The sequence below is a fragment of the Taudactylus pleione genome, unplaced genomic scaffold (assembly GCF_031769625.1).
Source record: "Taudactylus pleione unplaced genomic scaffold, aTauple2 ptg000518l, whole genome shotgun sequence".
Lineage (NCBI taxonomy): Eukaryota > Metazoa > Chordata > Amphibia > Anura > Myobatrachidae > Taudactylus > Taudactylus pleione.
The window spans coordinates 6,754,456-6,780,641 of NW_028284920.1; the positions used below are offsets into that span (position 1 = coordinate 6,754,456).

At 44.0% G+C, this 26,186-nt stretch overlaps 1 protein-coding gene across 1 annotated transcript; it reads left to right on the forward strand.

Moving 5' to 3' along the window:
- Positions 1-4,540: 4,540 nt before the first annotated feature.
- Positions 4,541-25,028, forward strand: LOC148501445 (uncharacterized). The gene is made up of 2 exons (XM_088450415.1): positions 4,541-4,601; positions 21,074-25,028. The coding sequence occupies exons 1-2, from the start codon at positions 4,541-4,543 to the stop codon at positions 24,469-24,471; spliced, it is 3,459 nt and encodes a 1,152-aa protein (XP_088306541.1). The 3' UTR covers positions 24,472-25,028.
- Positions 25,029-26,186: the final 1,158 nt, after the last annotated feature.

Here is a 26,186-nt window from a genome sequence, read left to right on the forward strand (position 1 = left end):
TAATTCTAAGAAGATATCACAAATCCCCATGGAGAGTCCAAGTGTGGCGACGGTTGCGATGCCTGACCTTCCCAACACTGGACGGGAAGAGGTGGCTCCTTCCACCATTTGCACACCCTCTGCAAGTGCTAGAAGGAGCACCCTCAGTCCACTTCCTGATATTCAAATTGAAGATGTCACTGTTGAAGTACAACAGGATGAGGATATTGGTGTAACTGGCGCTGAAGAGGAAGTTGATGAGGAGGATTCTGATGATGAGGTGGTTTGTTTAAATCAGGCATCGGGGGAGACAGTTGTTGTCCATGGGATGAAAAAGCCCATCACGGTCATGCCTGGGCAGAAGACCAAACATTCCACCTCTTTGGTCTGGAAATATTTCTATCCAAATCTGGACAACAACTATCTGCCATATGTACCATATGTAAAGGTAGAATAAGTAGGGGTAGGGATGTTAACCACCTAGGAACATCCTCCCTTATACGTCACCTGCAGTGTGTTCATAAAAAGTTACTGTCAAGTTCAGAAACTGTGGCTAAGACCGAAAGCAGTCAAGGGACACCTAAATCCCTTTGTCCTGTTGTATCCAAGCATCTGCAAACCACACTGTCAACTGCCTCCTCGTCAATTTCCTCCTCAGTCAGGATCGGAAGTAGTCCTGCAGGCCATGTCACTGGCATAACTGACTCTCCTATCCGGGATTCGTCCAGAGGATCCTGCATTGCTACGCCTCCTGCTGCCGCTGCTGCTGTTGCTGCTTGGAGTCATTCATCATCCCAGAGAGGAAGTAAGAACACCACTACTTCTAAGCAATTGACCCTCCAACAGTCCTTAGCGAGGAGGATGAAGTACGACAGCAGTCAATCTGTTGCAAAGCGGATAACTGAGGCCTCGACAGCTATGTTGGTGTTAGATGTGTGGTATCCGCCATTAGTGCAGTGGGATTTAGACAATTGATGGAGGTAGTATGTCCCCAGTACGAAATCCCATCTAGATTCCACTTCGCTAGGCAGGCGATACCGATAATGTACAGAGACTTCAGAAAAAAAGTGTCCTCAGTGTCCTAAAAAATGCGATTGTACCCAATGCCCACTTACCCACGGACATGTGGACAAGTGGAACAGGGCAGACTAAGGACTATATGACTGTGACAGCCCACTGGGTAGATGTATCGCCTTATGCAGCAACAACAGCAACGTCACCAGTAGCAGCATCTCAGACACGCTCATTCCAATGCAGGCTACGCTGTTTATCACCGGTTTCAGTAAGAGGCACACCGCCAACAACCTCTTAGAGACACTGAAGGAAATCATTGCCCAATGGCTTACCCCACTTAGACTCTCCTGGGGATTTGTGATATCTGACAACGCTACCAATATTGTGCCGGCATTACATCTGGGCAATTTCTAGCACGTCCCATGTTTTGCTCACACAATAAATTTGGTGGTGCAGAATTTTCTGAAAAACGACAGGGGCGTGCTGGAGATGCTTTGGGTGGCCCGAAAAATTTCTGTCCACTTTGCCATTCAGAAACTGCGTGGTGAAGACTGGGGCGCCAGCAAACACTCTTGAACTTGCCCTGCCATCACTTTGAAGCAAGAGGTTGTGACGCGGTGGAACTCACCCTCTATATGTTTCAGGGGATGGAGGAGCAGCAAAAGGCCATTCAAGCCTATACATCCACCTATGACATAGGCAAAGGAGGGGGCATGCACCTGACTCAAGTGCAGTTGAAAATGATTTCCGTGTTGTGCAAGGTTCTCCAGCCCTTCGAACTTGCCACACGTGAAGTCAGTTCAGACACTGCCAGCTTGAGTCAGGTCATTCCCCTCATCAGGCTTTTGCAGAAGCAGCTGGAGAAAGTGAAGGAGCTAAGATGGAGCGATTCCTCTCGGTATGTGGGACTTGTGGATGAAGCCCTTAATTCACTTTGCCAGGATTCCAGGGTGGTCAATCTGTTGAAAACAGACCTCTACATTTTGCCAACCTTGCTTGATCCTAGGTTTAAAACCTATGTGGTGTCTCTCTTTCCGGCCGACACAAGCCTGCAGAAGTGCAAAGACCTGCTGGTGAAAACACTGTCAGCTGAAGCGGAACGTGACATGTCAACAGCTCCTTCTTCATTTGCTCCTGCAACTGGGGCTGCCAGGAAACAACTTAGGTATCCTAAGCAACCCGCTGGCAGTGATGCAGGGCAGACAGGACCAAGTTTGGACATCATGTCGTCCGGACTGAAGGACCTGGCAACAATTTCTGACATGTCTACTGTCACTGCATATGATACTGTCACCATTGACAGAATGGTGGAGGATTACATTGGTGACAGCATCCAAGTAGGCATGTTAGACAGCCCATACCTGTACTGGCAGGAAAAAGAGGCAATTTGGAGGCCCCTGTACAAACTGGCTCTATTTTACCTAAGTTGCCCCCCCTCCAGTGTGTACTCTGAAAGAGTGTTTAGTGCAGCCGGGAACCTTGTCAGCGAAAGGCGTAGGAGGTTGCTTCCACAAAATGTGGAGAAGATGATGTTCATCAAAATTACATATCAATTCTTCCAGGAAGACCAGCCTCCGGAAAGTACAGAGGGACCTGTGGTGGTGGATTCCAGCAGGGACAAATTAATACTCTGGGAGGATGAGGATGTACACAACACTGAAGAGGGTGAGGAATCGGTGGATGAGGAGGATGAGGACGACATCTTGCCTCCGTAGAGCCAGTTTGTGTAGGGACAGATTAATTGCCAGCTTGTTTTGTGGGGGCCCAAACGAACCAATCATTTCAGCCACAGTCATGTGGCAGACCCTGGCACTGAAATGTCCTGTTTATACAACATAAGAGTGGATGGGAGGGCACAAGGACAATTCCATCTTGCACCTATTTTTTTTCTTTGCATTACGTACTGTTTGGGGCCTAGTTTTTCAAACTGCCATCCTGTCTGCCACTGTAGTGTCACTACTAGATGGGCCACGTGTTTGTGCCGCCCACTTGTGTCGCTTAGCATAGTCATCCAGCTACCTCGGTGCTACCTTTTGGCCTAAAAACAATATTGTGAGGTGTTCAGAATAGACTGGAAATGAGTGGAAATTAATGTTATTGAGGTTAATTATAGCATAGGAACAGAAAACTCACAAATTCTGTGATTTTAACTGTTTTTATGCTTTTTTCCAAAAAATACAGATCCAAAACACAAAACCCAGAACCCAAAACACGGAAGGGTGGTTTTGGCAAACCAATCCAGATCCAAAACATGAAGAAAGATCCAGATCCAAAACCAAAACACAAAAAGTGGCCAGTGCACACCCCTAACTGAAGCGGCTGCTGTCGGGCATCACTGATCTGAGGGACCTGGGTTCATGCTGCTATAATGAGTACCCTCTGGCTTGATGCATGTTATTGTATATACCCGGTTACCCTATGCCCCTCCTTTTGAATATGCACTTTAATATGGATGCACCGAAAGCTTACTAATGCACTTTTTATATGGATAAACCTTTTTCTATCGAATAAATTGGATGTGCTGGCACTTTCTCTACATGCCTATACCTTTATGTGCCTTGCACTCCTTATTTCATTCAAAAGATGTGTGCTGCCGGTCTCATTTGGACCATATATATATATATATATATATTAGGGATGTGCAGGCTCGGATAGGTTCGAGTTTGCACGTGGAGTTCGGATTTTTCCCTCCAAAAAAACGGAACTCAGAACGAGGCAAAACGTCATCTTACATGGACGAACATCATCATTCCTGGACAAAAGACCAGGAATGATGATGTTCGTCCATGTAAGATGACGTTTTGCCTCGTTCTGAGTTCCGTTTTTTTGGAGGGAAAAATCCGAACTCCACGTGCAAACTCGAACCTATCCGAGCCTGCACATCCCTAATATATATATATATATATATATATATATATAGATAGATAGATATATGTATAACAAGAAGACAGTCAAATGACTTATCTGGATTTCTTTAGAACATATGGATCACCAGCAACATTTTGGAGATATCACACTCTTTGATCAAGTTTGTGATCAAATGTAGTTGGGCAAACTGCACATCACAAGAGTTTAAACTTTTAGTAATAAACCTCTTTTGGTAGCTGATTTTACATTTAGTAGAAGGGAGATCAATTGATGCATTCATTGCACATAAGAGGAATAAAAAGAGAAAACCACACTGTACCTCTGATTCAAATGAAGGATACTCTATTTGTCAATTTAAGGCAGACTGGATACCCACTGAGGAGGATTACATGAGGACCTAAAAAGACAAACTGATGAGGATATTTAATTTATAGAACACATATTTATATACAATAATTATATGCCTTTATTATCCTTTTGACTAGCAGGTAATTCGCTTTTCCTTTACCCAAGGTACTGCCAGCTATACAAATACATCTAATCCTTTTCACTACTTAATCTGAAGCATTGTTTTACAAAGGGGAAGTGGCTTCGTAGATGTGGCATGTCACCAGGCTAGAGTATATAATTGAGTACCTGAGAGGCAGTTAGATTTTAGGGGACTGTGTTTCTTGGAACCATGAAGGGGCAAGTTGCTGCTCTTGTTCTTGGTCTGGCGCTGATACATGGCTCACTGGCTGGTAAGTCTTCCACTGTTAGATAAACTTCAAAATTATTAGAATATAAAAGTTATTACTAGTAGATCATTGTATGCTAATTTCTAAATTATATAAGACGTACAAAAACCTGTGTTCCTTAAAAGTGACGGTATGATTTCTCTTTTGGCCTAGTGCTACAGATATGCAACATCTTCAGTGCGCGGTAGGGAACCACATTATGGGGTATATTTACTAAACGGCGGGTTTTAGAAGTGGAGATGTGGCCCATAGCAACCAATAAGATTCTACTTAACATTTATCTAGCACCTTCTAGAAGATAATGCCTAGAATTTGAAATAGGCAAAATCTCCACTTCTAAAAACCCGCACTTTAGTAAATATACCCCTATGCTTTCATTGGGAGTGTATATTTATGCACGGAGGTGCAGTGCTTTAAAACAGGAATGATAATTGACTCATCACCTCATATTGGGAGTGAAAAATCTGGCTGCAAAATTTTTCAAAACACTTTGCTAGCAATACATGAGACATGATTGCAATTTCAGAGACGTCACAACACCTGCTTGACTGCTTTTATATGTGTCCTTCAAAGACTTTATAGTTCTGTGGTCTTATTTTTTTTTATCCCCAACCATAAGGGCATATTTGAATATTTTCTCCAGAAGAAGTTTTTATCAGTGGGGTAACAACATGGGTGCAGGGTGTACAGTGCACATGGGCCCATGAGTCAAGGGGCTGCTTGGCTTGTAAGCCCTTCCTTCTCCAACAGTATTACAGCCACAATATTTATACCTCCTAACCAGGTCCTAAACTGGCCTGGGGAAGGATGTCCCAAGTTTTAGAAGTCCTACAACAGCCACTTGAGCCACTTTCAAGCGGCATGGCTTAACACTGCCATTCAAAGAGCATTGGTGGAGAGACAGGCTAACTAAGCAGAAGGAAGCTTCACACATTCCCTTCTCTCCATATGTGATAGATCTGTAAGTTTTGTGTTGGTCTAAGCAATGGCTGCTGCAGAGTGTGAGTTAAGTTTAGTGATCAGGAGGAGAGGTTAATGAATATGTTCATAGGGGGTAATGACTGTGCTGAAGGTGGGGTTTTAATGAGTATTCTATCTGGAGAATAGGTTTTGGGTGTGTAAATAATTTTACTGTTTGGGGGATGGAAGGTTTATGATTAATAATAGCTTGCACATTAGCCCCCTCGTTTCTTAATACACCCCTTTGTTTCGGTCATAAATTCCACTTAAAACCTCCAACGATCCAATGAAAGATAAAAGGAATATTGGAACTTTTTCCAACATGTCTAGTTCGTTTGTGTTATTCAAGTTTTTAAATGATGGAAAAAGAGCATTGTAAGTTACAGATTTTGGATGAAAAATATGAACTGTCTTTGGAAATCTAGGACATATGAGAACCACTCACTGGTCATCTCAAGATTGGATTACTGTAACCTTCTCATATCTGGCCTCCCCAAATCCCATCTCTCTCCTCTCCAGTCTATCCTTAATGCTGCTGCACAGCTTATCTTCCTCTCCAAACGCTCTACATCTGCCTCCCCTCTCCTATGGCTCCCCTTCCCCTTCAGAACCCAATTCAAGGTTCTCACACTTGCTTACAAAGCCCTCACACACACTCCTCTCCCATTTACAACTCTGACCTCATCTCCCTTCACTTTCCTGTCCGCCCTCTTCGTTCAACAAATGCACACCGCCTCTCATGCCAACTGATTACTTCCTCCCACTCCTGCCTCCAAGACTTTACCCGTGCTGCGCCCCACCTCTGGAACTCTCTCCCTCTCCCCATCAGACTCTCCACCTCTCTACAATCCTTCAAACAGGGCTCTCAAGACCCACTACTTCATCAATGCTTTCCAGCTCTCATCCTATCTTGCTACTACATGCTCCCTCCTCCCTGTTTTCCCCATCTGTATCATGCCCATCTGTCTACCCCTCCCCTTGAGAATGTAAGCTCTTGCGAGCAGGGCCCTCTAGCCTCTTGTGCTTCTCCCTACTTTATGTTCATCTACTTCTTACTCACCACTAGGACACCTAACACTTGGTGCCTATGCTTTGTTGCTTATGTGGGTGTTATGGCCACCTATGTATCAATGTATATTATCCATGTCCTTGTCCTTCATTGTATTGTATTTTACTGTAAGTCACTTTTTGGTTATGTACCTTGTAAGGCGCTGCGGAACACTTGTGGTGCCATATAAATAAACGATGATAATAATAATAACCATAATACGTATTCCAAGATACATCAACAAAATAGCTTTTTACAAGTTGTTGTATTAAATATTTCAGAGAAAAAGCATTAGCACCATTTCACTGACTCTAAGAAAGAGCATTAGTAAGCAATCAGAGATTCAGAGAGAGTATTAGCAGTCAATCACAGCAGGGATGGCCCCAGGTCTACTAGCACCCTATGTGAGAAATTTTGGAGCACCCCCCCATCCAACTATATCCATCATTTATACTTTCATTATTATTATTTTTAATATTACAAAATACACATACAAATTGGCCCCACAGGAATAAATCACGCACATTGGCCTCCACAGGAATAAATCACGCACATTGGCCCCCACAAGAAAATAAACAAACATATTGGCCCTTATAGGAAAACAAACACATTGGTATCCACAGGGAAAGAAACAACACATTTCCCCTACAGGAAAAAATAACACACATTGACCCCCACAGGAAAGATAAATCACACATTAATTGCCCCAGCCCACCAAAGAAGACTGACCTGACCTATAGGTAGCAGAAAGGAAGAAAGAGTGGAGCTCCCAGTCCCTCCTTTACACTCAGTCGTGGACGGCACCAGCACCGGCAGCAGTTGCAGCCTCGGTGTCTGTGGGGACAGGTGTGGTGGGTGACAGGGTGAGAGAGTCTGCAGAGACAGATGTGGTGGGTGAGGGGGCGACAGCCTGTGGGGACAGGTGTGGTGGGTGACAGGGTGAGAGAGTCTGCAGAGACAGATGTGGTGGGTGAGGGGGCGACAGCCTGTGGGGACAGGTGTGGTAGGTGACAGGGTCAGAGAGTCTGCAAGAACTGGTGTTGTGGGTGATAGGGTGATAAAGTCTGTGGGGCACATCTTGTTGGTGATAGGATGAGGGAGTCTGTGGGGACAGGTATGGTGGGTGACAGGGTGAGAGATCCTGCTGATTCAGGTGTGGTGGGTGAGAGGGTGAGAAATCCTGCGGGGACAGGTGTGGTAGGTGACAGGGTCAGAGAGTCTACAGGGACAGGTGTGATGGATGACAGGGTGGAAGTGTCTGTGGGGACAGAGACATTAGCAAGTGACATTAGCAGTGAGTCACGTTATGAGAAAGAGCATTAGCAGAAAATAACTGTTTCAGGGGCCTATTCATTAAACCTAAAAATTCTCTGGAGATAATTAGCTTTAGAACTTGCATGGAGTTCTACCTAATTATAGGTGGAATTCATCATTCCACCTCTCCATAAGTATCTATTCCGAAAAGCTGTCATTTTTGCGATGACAGCTTTTCAGGCAATAGATACTTTTCCCTGCCTACACTACCTTATCGCATCTGGAAACAGTGCTGCGCATGCGCTGTTACATCTGTAAAACCAGCGCATGCGCAGCACTGCCTACAGATGCGTTAAGTTTGTGTACCCCCCCAATCCCCCCCTCCCCCCCCCCGACTTACCTGTCCGCGCAGCAGCCTCCGGCTCCGTCCTGCTGGTCTGTCATGTGGTTTCCCAGCAGACCACATGACAGATTAGAAAAAAAAAAACTTTTTTTTTTTTTTGTCTAAACTTTCTTGTGCTCTGCTGGGGAGCACACATGTCCGACCAGCCTCCGGAGCCTGAGGACGGAGCAGAGCGCCGGATGGACTCGTCGGGGGACCTGCACACGCGGATACAGGTAAGTTTCCACTGCTATTTGCCACCTCACAGTGGCGAATAGTAACTGCAGCAAATTAATTTTCGGAATTTGATGAATACTATAATTTCCACATCCCCATACTAATGTATGGGGAGTGTGGAAATTAACGCAGGGGAACTTAGCAAGGAGATGTGTGTATGTCTATAGATATATGTGTGTATGTCTATAGATATATATATATATATATATATATGTGTGTGTCTGTGTATATATATATATATATATATATACAAGTGTGTGTATATATGTGTATGTGTGTATATATATGTGTATATATATATATGCGTATTTATATATATATATGTATATATATGCGTATATGTATATATATATATCGCAGAGCCTCTGATTAGGGATGGCAACTGACCATCGATGGTTTGCAAACCATCGATGGTCTGACTGAAAACAAGTGGTTTGCCTTTGCTGGTGGCCGTCAATCGATGTTTAGGAAACATCGGCAGTTGTGGTCTACACAGATCTCGACCAATCGCTAAACAATTGATGGCTTCTAACGATGGTTGAACCATTGATGGTACAGCCGTCAATGGCCATTACTACAGTATAACATAAAAATTGCTATTTTTATGGTATACTGTGTTTTAAAATTAAAAAAAAAAATAAAATAGTGAGGGATAAGTTTAAAATTATGTTCTTGACCTAATTCAATCATAAAAGAAACCGACAATTTTGGAGCGTTTTTTGGAAAAATAATTCATCAGTTAAGTGGTTAAAGCAGCCACGCACATCCTGTTATCTGCTGGTAAATTAGGACATAGCATCAACAAATTATATATATGTATATAGCCCCTCAGCAAACCAAGGGCCTGATTCAGAGCCACTCGTAAGCGGCCGCTCGTTCGCTCCGAGCGATGTTTGCCCAACTGCGCATGCATGCGGATTGTTATAGGCATGCGCAAACCAGTCAGTGTGGTCGAAATTCATGTGCTCGCAAAATAGCAAATGCCTGAAAATTTGAGTGACAGAAAGAGGCGTATGTGGGTGGTAACAGGGGAAGGTGCTTGAAAACGGGGAGTGGAGATCCGAACGCAGGCGTGCTTAAAGGTTAAAACGGGCGTTTTATGGGTGTGCATAATTAAAGCAGCAGCGTCATTGACCACGTCACTGGGTTATTTTATAGCCAGAACTGCTTGCAAGATTGTGGTAGCAAAAACCAACCCCCAAAATAGCGAGCAGTTCATACGCTGGTCGATGTACTCGATTAATCTAATAAATAGCGGACATGACGTAGGATGCGAGCGGCCAGGGGGCGTATTTTTCCAAAAAACGACCGCAAGTTTTGTTCGCTCGTTCAGACCTAGAGGCGTGAACAGACCGCAAAGAGCGAACGGTTCATTTGAATAGCCACCCCTATTTTCTGGACGAGCGAGCGCTAATTGCGTCTGGCTCTGAATCAGGCCCCAAATTCATAGACATATGAGTCACTAGTGTTAACAGACTTAGGGGTCTATTTTCTAAGCAGTGTTATGAGTGAAAAGTGATGTCTTTGATAAGGTGCCAGCCAATCAGCTGTCATCTCACAGGCTGTGTTTGAAAAATGACAGTTGGGAGCTGATTGGCTGGCACCTTATCACAGACTCATCACTTTTCACTCTGTCTCCTAACACTGCTTAGTAACTAGACCCCTTACTGCCCTTTGTCATTTATATAATTCTGTGACAGGATTGTTTAGTACATCAAGTCAGACTACCTCACTAATATTCGTAGGGCGATCAGGTAGCGCACTATAGTGACCTCAGTTACCTCAGGAGAGGGAATGATACTAAGCACAGCTCCACCAAACCAACTCCCACATACTAAGCCCATACAGAGAAAGACATTGGCCCTCATTCAGAGGCGGTAGGAGGATGCAAGCGGTCGCTCAGAAACTGGGCGGCCGCTTGCATCCTGACCGGCCGCCTCTGTTTCGGTTGTAAGGCTGTGGGTTTACACCCACAGCTCTAACGACCGCTGGGGTGATGGTCGCGATGGTCATAGACCATCGCGACCATCGGGGCTTACGACGAGACCCTAGGGTAGGGTCTCACTTGTCGTAAGCCCCGGAGAGCTTTTGGCTCTGTCAGAGCCAGAAGCTCTCCACTGACATCACTAGTGATGTCAGTGGGGCCTCCCCCAAACGGCAGGCGTTCCCATGGGAATGCCTCCATTTGGGCTGCCACCCCCCCCGGCCCGCCTTCCAAACGGGGCGAGCTGTCAATCAACATCGACAGCTTGCCCCCTTTGGAAAGAGACCTGCTACGACCGGCGCTGTCGGTCGTAGCGGGTCTCACGCATGCGCACGAAGGAGCCGGCTCCCTCGTGCGCATGCGCACTGGATAATTATCATTATTATAACACTTGTTAATTACTTTACACACCTGATACTTTAACACTTCACTGTCACCCTTTATTTCGTGTGATGCCCTTGGGAGATCTTTGGCTGAGCTGACTTTTGGGGTGCCCTGCGTCCCAGATGTGAACCCCAGAGTGTTAGGGACCTGCTCAATGAGGTGACCTTGACGCTGGTGGGCAGGCCCGTATCAGTGGCCATTGATATGCAAACTACCTCTGAAATTCTATATTATAAATTTAAACGTATACAGTAATGATCGCATAGTGCATCTGCAACTCTGTTTTTTGTATACGTCACTTTGAAATCTCAGCATGATGGCACCTTTCATTACTATTAGGGTGTGCAGTCTAGAGCCCCTCCTTATACTCCATATTGTGTATTTATTAGGGGTGAGCGGGTTCGGATTTCTGAAATCCGAACCCCCCCGAGCCCCCCCGATCCGAGTCCGATCCGAGTCAGGCTCGACTTTTCCCGCCTGACTCGGATCTGAAATCGAGGCAAAACGTCATCTTCCCGCCTTCCGAGTCTCGCGGGTTTTGGATCCTATATAAGGTACACACGTCGGCGCCATTTTCTCACTCGGCTGTGGACAGTGAAGAGGGAGGGTGGGAGTTAGGGCTGTGTAGTGTAGTGTAGTGTAGTGCTGCTGTTGTCCACTACTTCAAAGTCCATAGGGGCTGGCTGTGTTGTGCTGTGCTGCTGTTGTTAATAGGGGCTGTGTCCACTACTTCAAAGTCCATAGGGGCTGGCTGGACTGTGTTGTGCAGTCAGTTCTCCATAGGGGCTGTGTCCACTCCAAAGTCCTGTGCAGTGTCCCAGTCCTAAAGGAGTGCTGTAGTGTTGTCCAGGGGGTGCTCTGTCCATCAGGGGTGCTCCCCCCAAGTGCTAAAAAAATAATATATTTTCTGTGTTTGTGAATTGTGTGCGCAGTAGCCGCACGTGCATCAACAAAGTAGTGCCAAGCGTGCGCCTGTGTCATAAGTAAAGGGCCGGCTGGCTTGACCGTTAAGGGTGCTGTAACCCCCGAAAGTACACTCCAGTCCAAACCAAAAAAAAAATTATTTTCTGTGTTTGTGAATTGTGTGCGCAGTAGCCGCACGTGCATCAACAAAGTAGTGCCAAGCGTGCGCCTGTGTCATAAGTAAAGGGCCGGCTGGCTTGACCGTTAAGGGTGCTGTAACCCCCGAAAGTACACTCCAGTCCAAACCAAAAAAAAAATTATTTTCTGTGTTTGTGAATTGTGTGCGCAGTAGCCGCACGTGCATCAACAAAGTAGTGCCAAGCGTGCGCCTGTGTCATAAGTAAAGGGCCGGCTGGCTTGACCGTTAAGGGTGCTGTAACCCCCGAAAGTACACTCCAGTCCAAACCAAAAAAAATATTATTTTCTGTGTTTGTGAATTGTGTGCGCAGTAGTCGCACGTGCATCAACAAAGTAGTGCCAAGCGTGCGCCTGTGTCATAAGTAAAGGGCCGGCTGGCTTGACCGTTAAAGGGTGCTGTAACCCCCAAGTACACTCCAGTCCAAACCAAAAAAAAAATTATTTTCTGTGTTTGTGAATTGTGTGCGCAGTAGCCGCACGTGCATCAACAAAGTAGTGCCAAGCGTGCGCCTGTGTCATAAGTAAAGGGCCGGCTGGCTTGACCGTTAAGGGTGCTGTAACCCCCGAAAGTACACTCCAGTCCAAACCAAAAAAAAAATTATTTTCTGTGTTTGTGAATTGTGTGCGCAGTAGCCGCACGTGCATCAACAAAGTAGTGCCAAGCGTGCGCCTGTGTCATAAGTAAAGGGCCGGCTGGCTTGACCGTTAAAGGGTGCTGTAACCCCCGAAAGTACACTCCAGTCCTAACCAAAAAAAAATTATTTTCTGTGTTTGTGAATTGTGTGCGCAGTAGCCGCACGTGCATCAACAAAGTAGTGCCAAGAGTGCGCCTGTGTCATAAGTAAAGGGCCGGCTGGCTTGACCGTTAAGGGTGCTGTAACCCCCGAAAGTACACTCCAGTCCAAACCAAAAAAAAAATTATTTTCTGTGTTTGTGAATTGTGTGCGCAGTAGCCGCACGTGCATCAACAAAGTAGTGCCAAGCGTGCGCCTGTGTCATAAGTAAAGGGCCGGCTGGCTTGACCGTTAAGGGTGCTGTAACCCCCGAAAGTACACTCCAGTCCAAACCAAAAAAAAATTATTTTCTGTGTTTGTGAATTGTGTGCGCAGTAGCCGCACGTGCATCAACAAAGTAGTGCCAAGCGTGCGCCTGTGTCATAAGTAAAGGGCCGGCTGGCTTGACCGTTAAGGGTGCTGTAACCCCCGAAAGTACACTCCAGTCCAAACCAAAAAAAAAATTATTTTCTGTGTTTGTGAATTGTGTGCGCAGTAGCCACACGTGCATCAACAAAGTAGTGCCAAGCGTGCGCCTGTGTCATAAGTAAAGGGCCGGCTGGCTTGACCGTTAAGGGTGCTGTAACCCCCGAAAGTACACTCCAGTCCAAACCAAAAAAAAAATTATTTTCTGTGTTTGTGAATTGTGTGCGCAGTAGCCGCACGTGCATCAACAAAGTAGTGCCAAGCGTGCGCCTGTGTCATAAGTAAAGGGCCGGCTGGCTTGACCGTTAAGGGTGCTGTAACCCCCAAAGTACACTCCAGTCCAAACCAAAAAAAAATTATTTTCTGTGTTTGTGAATTGTGTGCGCAGTAGCCGCACGTGCATCAACAAAGTAGTGCCAAGCGTGCGCCTGTGTCATAAGTAAAGGGCCGGCTGGCTTGACCGTTAAGGGTGCTGTAACCCCCGAAAGTACACTCCAGTCCAAACCAAAAAAAAATTATTTTCTGTGTTTGTGAATTGTGTGCGCAGTAGCCGCACGTGCATCAACAAAGTAGTGCCAAGCGTGCGCCTGTGTCATAAGTAAAGGGCCGGCTGGCTTGACCGTTAAGGGTGCTGTAACCCCCGAAAGTACACTCCAGTCCAAACCAAAAAAAAAATTATTTTCTGTGTTTGTGAATTGTGTGCGCAGTAGCCACACGTGCATCAACAAAGTAGTGCCAAGCGTGCGCCTGTGTCATAAGTAAAGGGCCGGCTGGCTTGACCGTTAAGGGTGCTGTAACCCCCGAAAGTACACTCCAGTCCAAACCAAAAAAAAAATTATTTTCTGTGTTTGTGAATTGTGTGCGCAGTAGCCGCACGTGCATCAACAAAGTAGTGCCAAGCGTGCGCCTGTGTCATAAGTAAAGGGCCGGCTGGCTTGACCGTTAAGGGTGCTGTAACCCCCAAAGTACACTCCAGTCCAAACCAAAAAAAAATTATTTTCTGTGTTTGTGAATTGTGTGCGCAGTAGCCGCACGTGCATCAACAAAGTAGTGCCAAGCGTGCGCCTGTGTCATAAGTAAAGGGCCGGCTGGCTTGACCGTTAAGGGTGCTGTAACCCCCGAAAGTACACTCCAGTCCAAACCAAAAAAAAAATTATTTTCTGTGTTTGTGAATTGTGTGCGCAGTAGCCACACGTGCATCAACAAAGTAGTGCCAAGCGTGCGCCTGTGTCATAAGTAAAGGGCCGGCTGGCTTGACCGTTAAGGGTGCTGTAACCCCCGAAAGTACACTCCAGTCCAAACCAAAAAAAAAATTATTTTCTGTGTTTGTGAATTGTGTGCGCAGTAGCCGCACGTGCATCAACAAAGTAGTGCCAAGCGTGCGCCTGTGTCATAAGTAAAGGGCCGGCTGGCTTGACCGTTAAGGGTGCTGTAACCCCCGAAAGTACACTCCAGTCCAAACCAAAAAAAAAATTATTTTCTGTGTTTGTGAATTGTGTGCGCAGTAGCCGCACGTGCATCAACAAAGTAGTGCCAAGCGTGCGCCTGTGTCATAAGTAAAGGGCCGGCTGGCTTGACCGTTAAAGGGTGCTGTAACCCCCGAAAGTACACTCCAGTCCAAACCAAAAAAAAATTATTTTCTGTGTTTGTGAATTGTGTGCGCAGTAGCCGCACGTGCATCAACAAAGTAGTGCCAAGAGTGCGCCTGTGTCATAAGTAAAGGGCCGGCTGGCTTGACCGTTAAAGGGTGCTGTAACCCCCGAAAGTACACTCCAGGCCAAACCAAAAAAAAATTATTTTCTGTGTTTGTGAATTGTGTGCGCAGTAGCCGCACGTGCATCAACAAAGTAGTGCCAAGAGTGCGCCTGTGTCATAAGTAAAGGGCCGGCTGGCTTGACCGTTAAAGGGTGCTGTAACCCACAAAGTACACTCCAGTCCAAACCAAAAAAAAAATTATTTTCTGTGTTTAGCCGCACGTATATATCAAATCGATATAACATAAATGGAGGACCAAACTTTCTCCGATAAAAATAAAATAGAGAAAGATCAAGAACCACTTCCTCCTAGTGCTGAAGCTGCTGCCACTAGTCATGACATAGACGATAACATGCCATCAACGTCGTCTGCCAAGGCCGATGCCCAATGTCATAGTAGAGGGCACATACAATCCCAAATGGCAAAGTTCAGGAAAATGACCTTGAAAAAGACATTTAAATCAGCTGAAGAGAAACGTAAACTTGCCAATATGCCATTTACGACACGGAGTGGCAAGGAACGGCTAAGGTCGATCCCTAGTATGTTCATGACTAGTGGTTCAGCTTCACATGACGATGGAAGCACTCCTCCCACTAAAAAAATCAAAAGAGTTAAGCTGGCAAAAGCACAGCGAAGAACTGTGCTTTCTAAGAAGATATCACAAATCCCCAAAGAGAGTTCAAGTGTGGTGGTGGTTGCGATGCCTGACCTTCCCAGCACTGGACGGGAAGAGGTGGCTCTTTCCACCATTTGCACGCCCCCTGCAAGTGCTGAAAGGAGCACCCACAGTCCACTTGCTGATATGCAAATTGAAGATGTCACTGTTGAAGTACAACAGGATGAGGATACTGGTGTAGCTGGCGCTGAGGAGGAAGTTGGCGAGGAGGATTCTGATGGTGATGTGGTTTGTTTAAATCAGGCTCCGGGGGAGACAGTTGTTGTCCGTGGGATGAAAAAGCCCATCACGGTCATGCCTGGGCAGAAGACCAAACATTCCACCTCTTTGGTCTGGCAATATTTCTATCCAAATCCGGACAACAACTGTCTTGCCATATGTACCATATGTAAAGGTGAAATAAGTAGGGGTAGGGACGTCAACCACCTAGGAACATCCTCCCTTATACGGCACCTGCAGCGCGTTCATAAAAAGTTACTGTCAAGTTCAGAAACTTTGGCTCAGACCGTAAGCAGTCCAGGGACACCTAAATCCCGTTGTCCTGTTGTATCCAAGCGCCTGCAAACCACACCGTCAACTCCCTCCTCGTCAATTTCCTCCTTAGTCAGGATCGGAAGTAGTCCTGCAGGCCATATCACTGGCATGACTGACTCTCCTATCCGGGATTCCTCCGGAGGATCCTGCATTGCTACACCTACTGCTGCCGCTGCTGCTGTTGCTGCTGCTGCTGGGAGTCGTTCATCATCCCAGAGAGGAAGTAGGAACACCACTACTTTTACTAAACAATTGACCCTCCAACAGTCCTTAGCGAGGAGGATGAAGTACGACAGCAGTCATCCTGAAGCAAAACGTATAACTGAGGCCTTGACTGCTATGTTGGTGTTAGACGTGCGTCCGGTATCCGCCATTAGTGCAGTGGGATTTAGACAATTGATGGAGGTAGTGTGTCCCCGGTTCCAAATCCCGTCTAGATTCCACTTCACTAGGCAGGCGATACCGAGACTGTACAGAAACGTCAGAAAAAGTGTCCTCAGTGTCCTGAAAAATGCCGTTGTACACAATGTCCACTTAACCACGGACATGTGGACAAGTGGAACAGGGCAGACTAAGGACTATATGACTGTGACAGCCCACTGGGTAGATGTATCACCTTACGCAGCAACAGCAGCAGCGTCACCAGTAGCAGCATCTCAGAAACGCCAGCTCGTTACAAGGCAGGCTACGCTGTGTATCACCGGTTTCAGTAAGAGGCACACCGCCGACAACCTCTTAGAGAAACTGAGGGAAATCATCGCCCAGTGGCTTACCCCACTTAGACTCTCCTGGGGATTTGTGATATCTGACAACGCCACCAATATTGTGCGGGCATTACATCTGGGCAAATTCCAGCACGTCCCATGTTTTGCTCACACAATAAACTTGGTGGTGCAGAATTTTCTGAAAAGCGACAGGGGCGTGCAGGAGACGCTTTGGGTGGCCCGAAAAATTTCTGGCCACTTTCGCCATTCAGCGACTGCGTGCCGAAGACTGGAGCGCCAGCAAACACTCTTGAACCTGCCCCGCCATCACCTGAAGCAAGAGGTTGTGACGCGGTGGAACTCAACCCTCTATATGCTTCAGAGGATGGAGGAGCAGCAAAAGGCCATACAAGCCTATACATCCACCTATGACATAGGCAAAGGAGGGGGTATGCACCTGACTCAAGCGCAGTGGAGAATGATTTCCGTGTTGTGCAAGGTTCTTCAGCCCTTCGAACTTGCCACACGTGAAGTCAGTTCAGACACTGCCAGCTTGAGTCAGGTCATTCCCCTCATCAGGCTTTTGCAGAAGCAGCTGGAGAAAGTGAAGGAGGAGCTAAGACGGAGCGATTCCGCTCGGCATGTGGGACTTGTGGATGAAGCCCTTCATTCGCTTTGCCAGGATTCCAGGGTGGTCAATCTGTTGAAATCAGACCACTACATTTTGGCCACCGTGCTCGATCCTAGGTTTAAAGCCTATGTGGTGTCTCTCTTTCCGGCCGACACAAGCCTGCAGAGGTGCAAAGACCTGCTGGTGAACACACTGTCAGCTGAAGCGGAACGTGACACGTCAACGGCTCCTTCTTCATTTTCTCCCGCAACTGGGGCTGCCAGGAAAAAACTTAGGTATCCTAAGCAACCCGCTGGCGGTGATGCAGGGCAGGCAGGACCAAGTTTGGACATCTGGTCCGGACTGAAGGACCTGGCAACAATTTCTGACATGTCTACTGTCACTGCATATGATACTGTCACCATTGACAGAATGGTGGAGGATTACATCGGTGACAGCATCCAAGTAGGCATGTCAGACAGTCCATACCTGTACTGGCAGGAAAAAGAGGCAATTTGGAGGCCCCTGTACAAACTGGCTCTATTTTACCTGAGTTGCCCCCCCTCCAGTGTGTACTCCGAAAGAGTGTTTAGTGCAGCCGGGAACCTTGTCAGCGAAAGGCGTAGGAGGTTGCTTCCACAGAATGTGGAGAAGATGATGTTCATCAAAATGAATTATCAGCTCTTCCAGGGAGACCAGCCTCCAGAAGGTACAGAGGGACCTGTGGTGGTGGATTCAAGTGGGGACGAGTTAATACTTTGTGAGGATGAGGATGTACACACTGAAGAGGGTGAGGAATCGGTGGATGAGGAGGATGAGGATGACATCTTGCCTCCGTAGAGCCAGTTTGTGCAGGGACACATTAATTGCCAGCTTGTTTTGTGGGGGCCCAAACGAACCAATCATTTCAGCCACAGTTGTGTGGCAGACCCTGGCGCTGAAATGATTGATTTGTTAAAGTGTGCATGTCCTGTTTATACAACATAAGGGTGGGTGGGAGGGCCCAAGGACAATTCCATCTTGCACCTCTTTTTTTCTTTGCATTATGTACAGTTTGGGGCCTAGTTTTTCTAACTGCCATCCTGCCTGCCACTGCAGTGTCACTCCTAGATGGGTCACGTGTTTGTGCCGCCCACTCGTGTCGCTTAGCATAGTCATCCAGCTACCTCGGTGCAACCTTTTGGACATAAAAACACTATTGTGAGGTGTGAGGTGTTCAGAATAGACTGGAAATGAGTGGAAATTAAGGTTATTGAGGTTAATAATAGCATAGGAGCAGAAAAACCTACAAATTCTGTGATTTTAGCTGTTTTTATGCTTTTTTTCAAAAAAATACAGATCCAAAACACAAAACCCAGAACCCAAAACACGGAAGGGTGGTTTTGGCAAAACCAATCCAGATCCAAAACACGAAGAAAGATCCAGATCCAAAACCAAAACACAAAACACGAAAAGTGGCCGGTGCACACCCCTAGTATTTATACACACATCTGAAGCCTGAGATTGCTCCAGTCTAGATTTGCACCCCTCCCCCACTCCCTCATTTGTTTTTAAGCAGGGACCTAGCATTTGACTGCACAAGGCAACAGGTATAATTACAAGTAAGTCCTATTTATATTGTTAGTGTCAGTTTATTTGGGGTGAGCGTTTGGGTGTGGGGCCCCCTGAGCTGTTCTGGCTGGACCTCTCCAGGGCATCACCATTTAATACATATAGTCACTTTGTATATCACTTTCATGTTTGTTTAATATTTATGTATTTTTTCACACATATTCTACCCTTATCATTATTATAACACTTGTTAATTACTTTACACACCTGATACTTTAACACTTCACTGACATCCTTTTTTTTGTGTGATGCCCTGGGGAGGTCTTTGGCTGATCTGACTTTTGGGGTGCCCTGCGTCCCAGATGTGAACCCCAGAGTGTTAGGGACCTGCTCAATGAGGTGACCTTGACACTGGTGGGCAGGCCCGTATCAGTGGCCCTTGATATGCAAACTACCTCTGAAATTCTATATTATAAATTTAAATGTATACAGTAATGATCGCATAGTGCATCTGCAACTCTGTTTTTTGTATATGTCAAAAGTTGAAGGGTATCATATAACTAAGTAAGACGCTAAGGGGATCAAATGATCCTATCAGGAGTTGTAAAGCCTACTTAATATAAAGTTCACCAATGCACTGTAGAATTATAGGTGTGGCAGTGTAAGATGAAAACTAGAGGGGAATAACTATATTAATTTAAAGTATCTGAATTATTATTATTGTTGTACTATTCAATAACCTTGTATTGCATGTTACCATTATTAATCCTAGGTGAATCGCAGAGGAGAAGTGTTCCAGACAAATAAACTATTATTTCTTGTAGTCATAATATTTCTTTTGTGAGTTGTCCTAACATTATAAGAAAGTGTCTTATTAATGTGTTGGTGGTGGACGACCCAAGCCATCCTCTTGAGAATCATTATAAAATAAAGCTTGGGTGGAGGCACATTTTATTGACCCAGTAAGAAAAAGGGTTATAGATAAATAAGTTAGAAAGCTGAAAGGGACACAGGGCACACTCAGTACGGATCGCAATTGTGATTGCAAGAGCGATTACACACATAGTCTCACTGCGAAGACAAGCTAATCCTCTGCAATCGCTATGCCATCACAGCACAACATCAGGATGCCCACCTTACCTTACACACATCCGTAATACTTAGCAAGACTGCGAAACATTGAGTACAATCGCAGCCTCATGCACACTTGCACAAGGGAATTGCTAACCCCACCGCATGAAGTGAAAGCCCAAGCTGCATATGGCTTTGCAGTGCCTAATTTATGCACACCCCTGTAACGGCATTCAAACTCAGTGGCACGCCTGTGTTTTGCCGACCACCCACGTCACCTCCCCCAAATGGTACTTCCTGTCAATCACTCTGTTATTGGTCTGCGTAGTCTCTGATTGCAGTGCTTGGTTTGTGTACTGTAATGCATATGCATGCAACAATCGGCCGATTGCGTGCATAATCACAGTTGCGATCCTTGCTGAATCAGACCCATAGACTCTAAGCAGATGAAAATAGTAGTGTGAATCAGGAGAATTATAGTGTCAAATGCATCTCTCTATGATAAGAAAGTCAGGGCCGTAACTAGGGTAGTGCGACCTGTGCCATGGCACAGGGCATAGCAGGGCAGGGTGCACTGTTTGGGTCTGTCAGTTTTCCTGTTTATTATCATTCTCACTTGTAGCTTCCTCTTCTTTTATCCCCAGCATCTCCTGACCGCCCCTATCTCTTCCCTGGCCCTTCACCATGAGGCCATGACCTTTTTCGGGTGCACTATCTTATGTCCCTATTTAAAAAAGGGAGGGGGGGTGCCAATGCTTTTTCTGGCACAGGGCACCAAAAAGTTGAGTGTGTTGTAGCTTCTTTTTGGCCAGGCACTTAGAGATTGCAATCTGGTCATTTCAATTAATTAATACCCAATGCAGTTGTATTTGTTTCTTTATTTTTAGTTAATATACATTAGTTAAGAGGTTTATTATTATACACTAATATATACATTAGTTAAGAGGTCTATTATTATGGTTAATTACAATAAAGTGATGGACATTTTAACCAGTCTAATATTACTTTATTTGTTGCCTATGCAGTTCACGAGGATGAAGTGTTAAGAGATAATGCAACAGATCCTGTGTTGAAATCGGATTCCCATGAAAATTTTGATCAAGAGTTTGATAGCATTGAAGAATCCCAGGCAGGACCAAATGGAAATGTAGAAGAATCCCTGACAGTGCCAAATGGAAACGAAGAAGAATCCCAGACAGTACTAAATGGAAATGAAGAAGAATCCCAATCAGAGCCAAATAGAAATGAAAATATTTTCCAGACAGAGTCAAATGGAAATGAAGAAAAAACCCAGACAGAACTAGATGAAAAAACAGAAAAATCCCAGACAGACTTAATTGTAAATGAAGAAAAATTCCTGACAGAGCCAAACAAAAATAAAGAAGACTCCAAGACAGAGCTAAATGGAAATGAAAAAAAATCCCAGGCTGAACTAGATGAAAATATAAAAGAATCCCAGACAGACTTAAATGGAAAAGAAGAAATCTCCCAGACAGAGCCAAATGGAAGTGAAGACTCACAGACAAAAATAAAAGGAAATGAAGAAGCATCCCAGACAGACCCAAATGGAAATGAAGAAGCATCCCAGACAGAGCCAAAAGGAAATGAAGAAGAATCCAAGACAGAGCTAAATGGAAATGAAAAAGAATCCCAGACAGAGCCAAATGGAAATGAAGAAGATTCCCTGCCAGAACTAAAAAGAAATGAAGAAAAATCCCAGGCAGGGCTAAATGGAAATGAAGAAGTATCACAGAGAGAACTAGATGAAAAAAAAGAAGAATCCCAAAAGGAACTAAATGAAAATAATGAAGAATCCAAAACTGAGCTACACAGTAATGAAGAAAAATCCCAGAAAGAACAAGATGAAAATAAAAAACAATCCCAGAAAGAACAAAATGTAAATGAAGAAGCATCCCAGACAGAGCCAAATGGAGATGAAGAATCTTCCCAGGAAAAGCTAAATGGAAATAAAAAATCCCAGACAGAACTATATGAAAATAAAGAAGAATCCCAGACAGAGAAAAAAGGAAATGAAAAAGCATCCCAGACAGAACTAGATGAAAATAAAGGAAAATCAGAGACAGAACTAAATGGAAATGAAGAAGCATTCCAGACAGAGGTAAATGGAAATGCAGAAGCATCTCAGAAAAAGCTAAATAGAAATGTAAAAGAATCCAAGACAGAGCTAAAGAGAAATGAAGAATCCCAGACAGAACTTGATGAAAATAAAGAAGAATCCAAAATAGAACTAAACAGAAATGGAGAAGAATTCCAGACAGAGTCCAACAGAAATGAAGATGCATACCAGACAGAGCTAAATGGAAACAAAAAAGATTCCAAAACAGAGCTAAATGGAAATGAAGAAGCATCCCAGACAGAACTAGATCCAAATAAAGAAAAATCCCACACAGAACTAAATAAAAGTGAAGAAGCATTCCAGACAGAGCCAAATGGAAATAAAGAAGAATCTCAAAAAGAGCTAAATGGAATTAAAGAAGATTCCAAAATAGGGCTACATGGTAATGAAGCAAAATCCCAGAAAGAACTAGGTGAAAATAAAGAAGAATCCCAAAAAGAACTAAATGGACATAAAGAAGAATCCAAAACAGAGCTGCACAGTAATGAAGAAAATTCCCAGAAAGAACAAGATGAAAATAAAAAAGAATCCCAGAAAGAACTAAATGGAAATGAAAAAGCATCCCAGACAGAGCCAAATGGAAATGAAGATTCATCCCAGGAAAAGCTAAATGGAAATGAAAAATCCCAGACAGAACTATATGAAAATAAAGAACAATCCCAGACAGAAATAAAAGGAAATGAAGAAGAATCCCAGACAGAGAAAAAAGGAAATGAAAAAGCATCCCAGACAGAACTAGATGAAAATAAAGGAAAATCAGAGACAGAACTAAATGGAAATGAAGAAGCATTCCAGACAGAGGTAAATGGAAATGCAGAAGCATCTCAGAAAAAGCTAAATAGAAATGTAAAAGAATCCAAGACAGAGCTAAAGAGAAATGAAGAATCCCAGACAGAACTTGATGAAAATAAAGAAGAATCCAAAATAGAACTAAACGGAAATGAAGAAGAATCCCAGCCAGAGTCCAACAGAAATGAAGATGCATACCAGACAGAGCTAAATGGAAACAAAAAAGATTCCGAAACAGAGCTAAATGGAAATGAAGAAGCATCCCAGACAGAACTAGATCAAAATAAAGAAAAATCCCACACAGAACTAAATAAAAGTGAAGAAGCATTCCAGACAGAGCCAAATGGAAATAAAGAAGAATCACAAAAAGAGCTAAATGGAATTAAAGAAGATTCCAAAATAGAGCTACATGGTAATGAAGCAAAATACCAGAAAGAACTAGATGAAAATAAAAAAGAATCCCAAAAAGAACTAAATGGACATAAAGAAGAATCCAAAACAGAGCTGCACAGTAATGAAGAAAAATCACAGAAAGAACTAGATGAAAATAAAAAAGAATCCCAGAAAGAACAAAATGTAAATGAAGAAGCATCCCAGACAGAGCCAAAAGGAAATGAAGAACCATCCCAGAAAAAGAAAAATGGAAATGAAGAAGGATCCCAGACAGAGATAAATGGAAATGAAGAAAAATTCCAGACAGAGATAAAAAGAAATGAAAAAGCATCCCAGAAAGAACTAGATGAAAATAAAGGAAAATACAATACAGAACTAAATGGAAATGAAGAAGCATCCCAGACAGAGCTAAATGGAAATGTAGAATCCCAGACAGAGCCAAACAGAAATGAAGAAGGATCCCAGACAGAGATCAATGGAAATGAAGAAGCATCCCAGAAAAAGCTAAATAGAAATGAAGAAGGATCCCAGACAGAGATAAATGGAAATGAAGAAGCATCCCAGACAGAGCTAATAGGAAATGAAAACGCATCCCAGACAGAACTAGATGAAAATAAAGGAAAATCCAAGACAGAACTGATTGGAAATGAAAAAGCATCCCAGTCAGAGCTAAATGGAAATGAAGAAGCAGCTCAGAAAAAGCTAAATGGAAATGTAATAGAATCCAAGACAGAGCTAAATAGAAATGAAGAATCCCAGACAGAGCTTGATGAAAATAAAGAAGAATCCAAGACAGAACTAAATGGAAATGAGGAAGAATCCCAGACAGAGCCAAACAGAAATGAAGATGCATACCAGACAGAGCTAAATGGAAACAAAAAAGATTTCAAAACAGAGCTAAATGGAAATGAAGAAGCATCCCAGACAGAACTAGATCAAAATAAAGAAACATCCCACACAGAACTAAAAGAAAGTGAAGAAGCATCCCAGACAAAGCCAAATGGAAATAAAGAAGAATCCCAGAAAAAGCTAAATGAAAATGAAGAAGAATCTCAGGGAGAACTAAATAGAAATGAAGAAGCATCCCAGACAGAGATAAAATGAAATTAAGAAGCATCCCAAACAGAAATAAATAAAAATAAAGGAGAATCCAAGACAGAACTAAATGGAAATAAAGACGAAGCTCAGTCTCAGCCAAACGGAAGTAAAGAAGAATCCAAAACAGAGCTAAATGTTATTTAAGAATTCATAGACAGAGCTAAATGGAAATGAAGCATCCCAGACAAAACTAGAAGAAAATATTATAGGGGTATTTTGGTAATAAATAAATGATCTGTTCAAGTTTTAAAGAAATCCATGGTTGATGACAGGTGACTTCATTAGTACCTCAGTCAATTTGATTTAACCACCTGTGCTCAGCCATGGATATCTCTAAAACCTGAACTGTTGGGGAGACTTGAGGACCGCGCTTGGGAACCTCTGGGTTACATAGTTCCTTCCATGCATTAGATTTCCTTATTCTTTGCTGCACCAGCAAAAAGTGCAGTGAAATACGCATTGATGTACCTCTTACACAGCATGGACTGGACATAGCATAACAAGGAAAGCTACACGAGCAAAGCCAAAAATAGCAAAAGTAGATATCATAGAATTTATTTAAAAATGCAGCAAGTTAATGTCAATGGCAATAAACATTAAATAAATAAAAGTACAAATGTTGCTCACGCCTGTTTATTCAATGGACAGGTAAGACATTTTGTTACTGACACATAATGATGAAACAACGCAACTGCATTATATAATACTGTGACATTGTCAGCACAAATGATTAATATAGTTTATAAAAATGTTGCAGACCAAAAGGACATGGCTCAAAACAGAGGCACATTTATGAAATGATCCTGATTGCGTAAAATATAAAGTTGTCATAATGTTGCACGTTGCATCATGTGATGCTCTCACATCTAGAGGCTGGTGGGGAATTGCGCACAAGTTAGCTGTAATGGCTCCTGCATTGCGTGGAAGGAACTAAATGTTCAGCTGCATGTAGAGTTGTACGAATCTCTGTGAGTGGACCTCCCCCTATGCATATACTCTTGATACCCTTCATCATCATCAAGGACATTTGCACCAGACCTACCCTTGGTGCAATAGATATTTCTGAAAACAGGTCACATACAGGCGACACTGCATAGCCCATTACTTTGAAAGGCCATCACTGAACATTGCCTATGTGAGAATGCCCCATTACAGCCCATGTACGCATCTTCAGTCACATGTAGAGATGCAACTGAATTCGCATGACTTGAGGTTCCGGCGCCGGCATTCTGAGTGCCGGCATCCCGACCGCCGGGATCATAACTATATCCCACAAAGGGTGGTGCCAAAAGGGTTTTCTGTGCTGAGTAAATGTTATAGCTAAGAAATGCTAAAACAGTTATAGATATCTTGAAATAAATATTTTTTTTGTGTATTTAGGGTACGAATGCAAACAGTGGGGTTATAACTTTGGACCTAATTCATTACTGATTGCTACTGCAATTACGCATGCAATCGGCCGATTGCTGTGTTCTGCGTATTAGAGATGTGTGTTTAAGGTAAAGTGGGCGTCCTTATGTTAGGCTGTGACAGCATTGCAATTGTAATAATTAGCATATCTTCGTAGTGAGACTGCATGCGTAATCGCTATTGCGATCACAGTAGTGATCCTAACTGTATCAGGCCCTTTGTCTGTAGACAAGAATCGCTGGGCTATATTCTCCTCAGATACTGTCTGTGTTATCCTCAGCTTATGGTATCTCTCCTGATAAATTATTCTT

Excerpts from the sequence above, each read along its gene's own strand:
- LOC148501445 (XM_088450415.1), top strand. The coding sequence starts at position 4,541 with ATGAAGGGGCAAGTTGCTGCTCTTGTTCTTGGTCTGGCGCTGATACAT. Across the intron at positions 4,602-21,073 it reads GATACATGGCTCACTGGCTG|TTCACGAGGATGAAGTGTTA; the intron begins GTAAGTCTTCCA and ends TTGCCTATGCAG.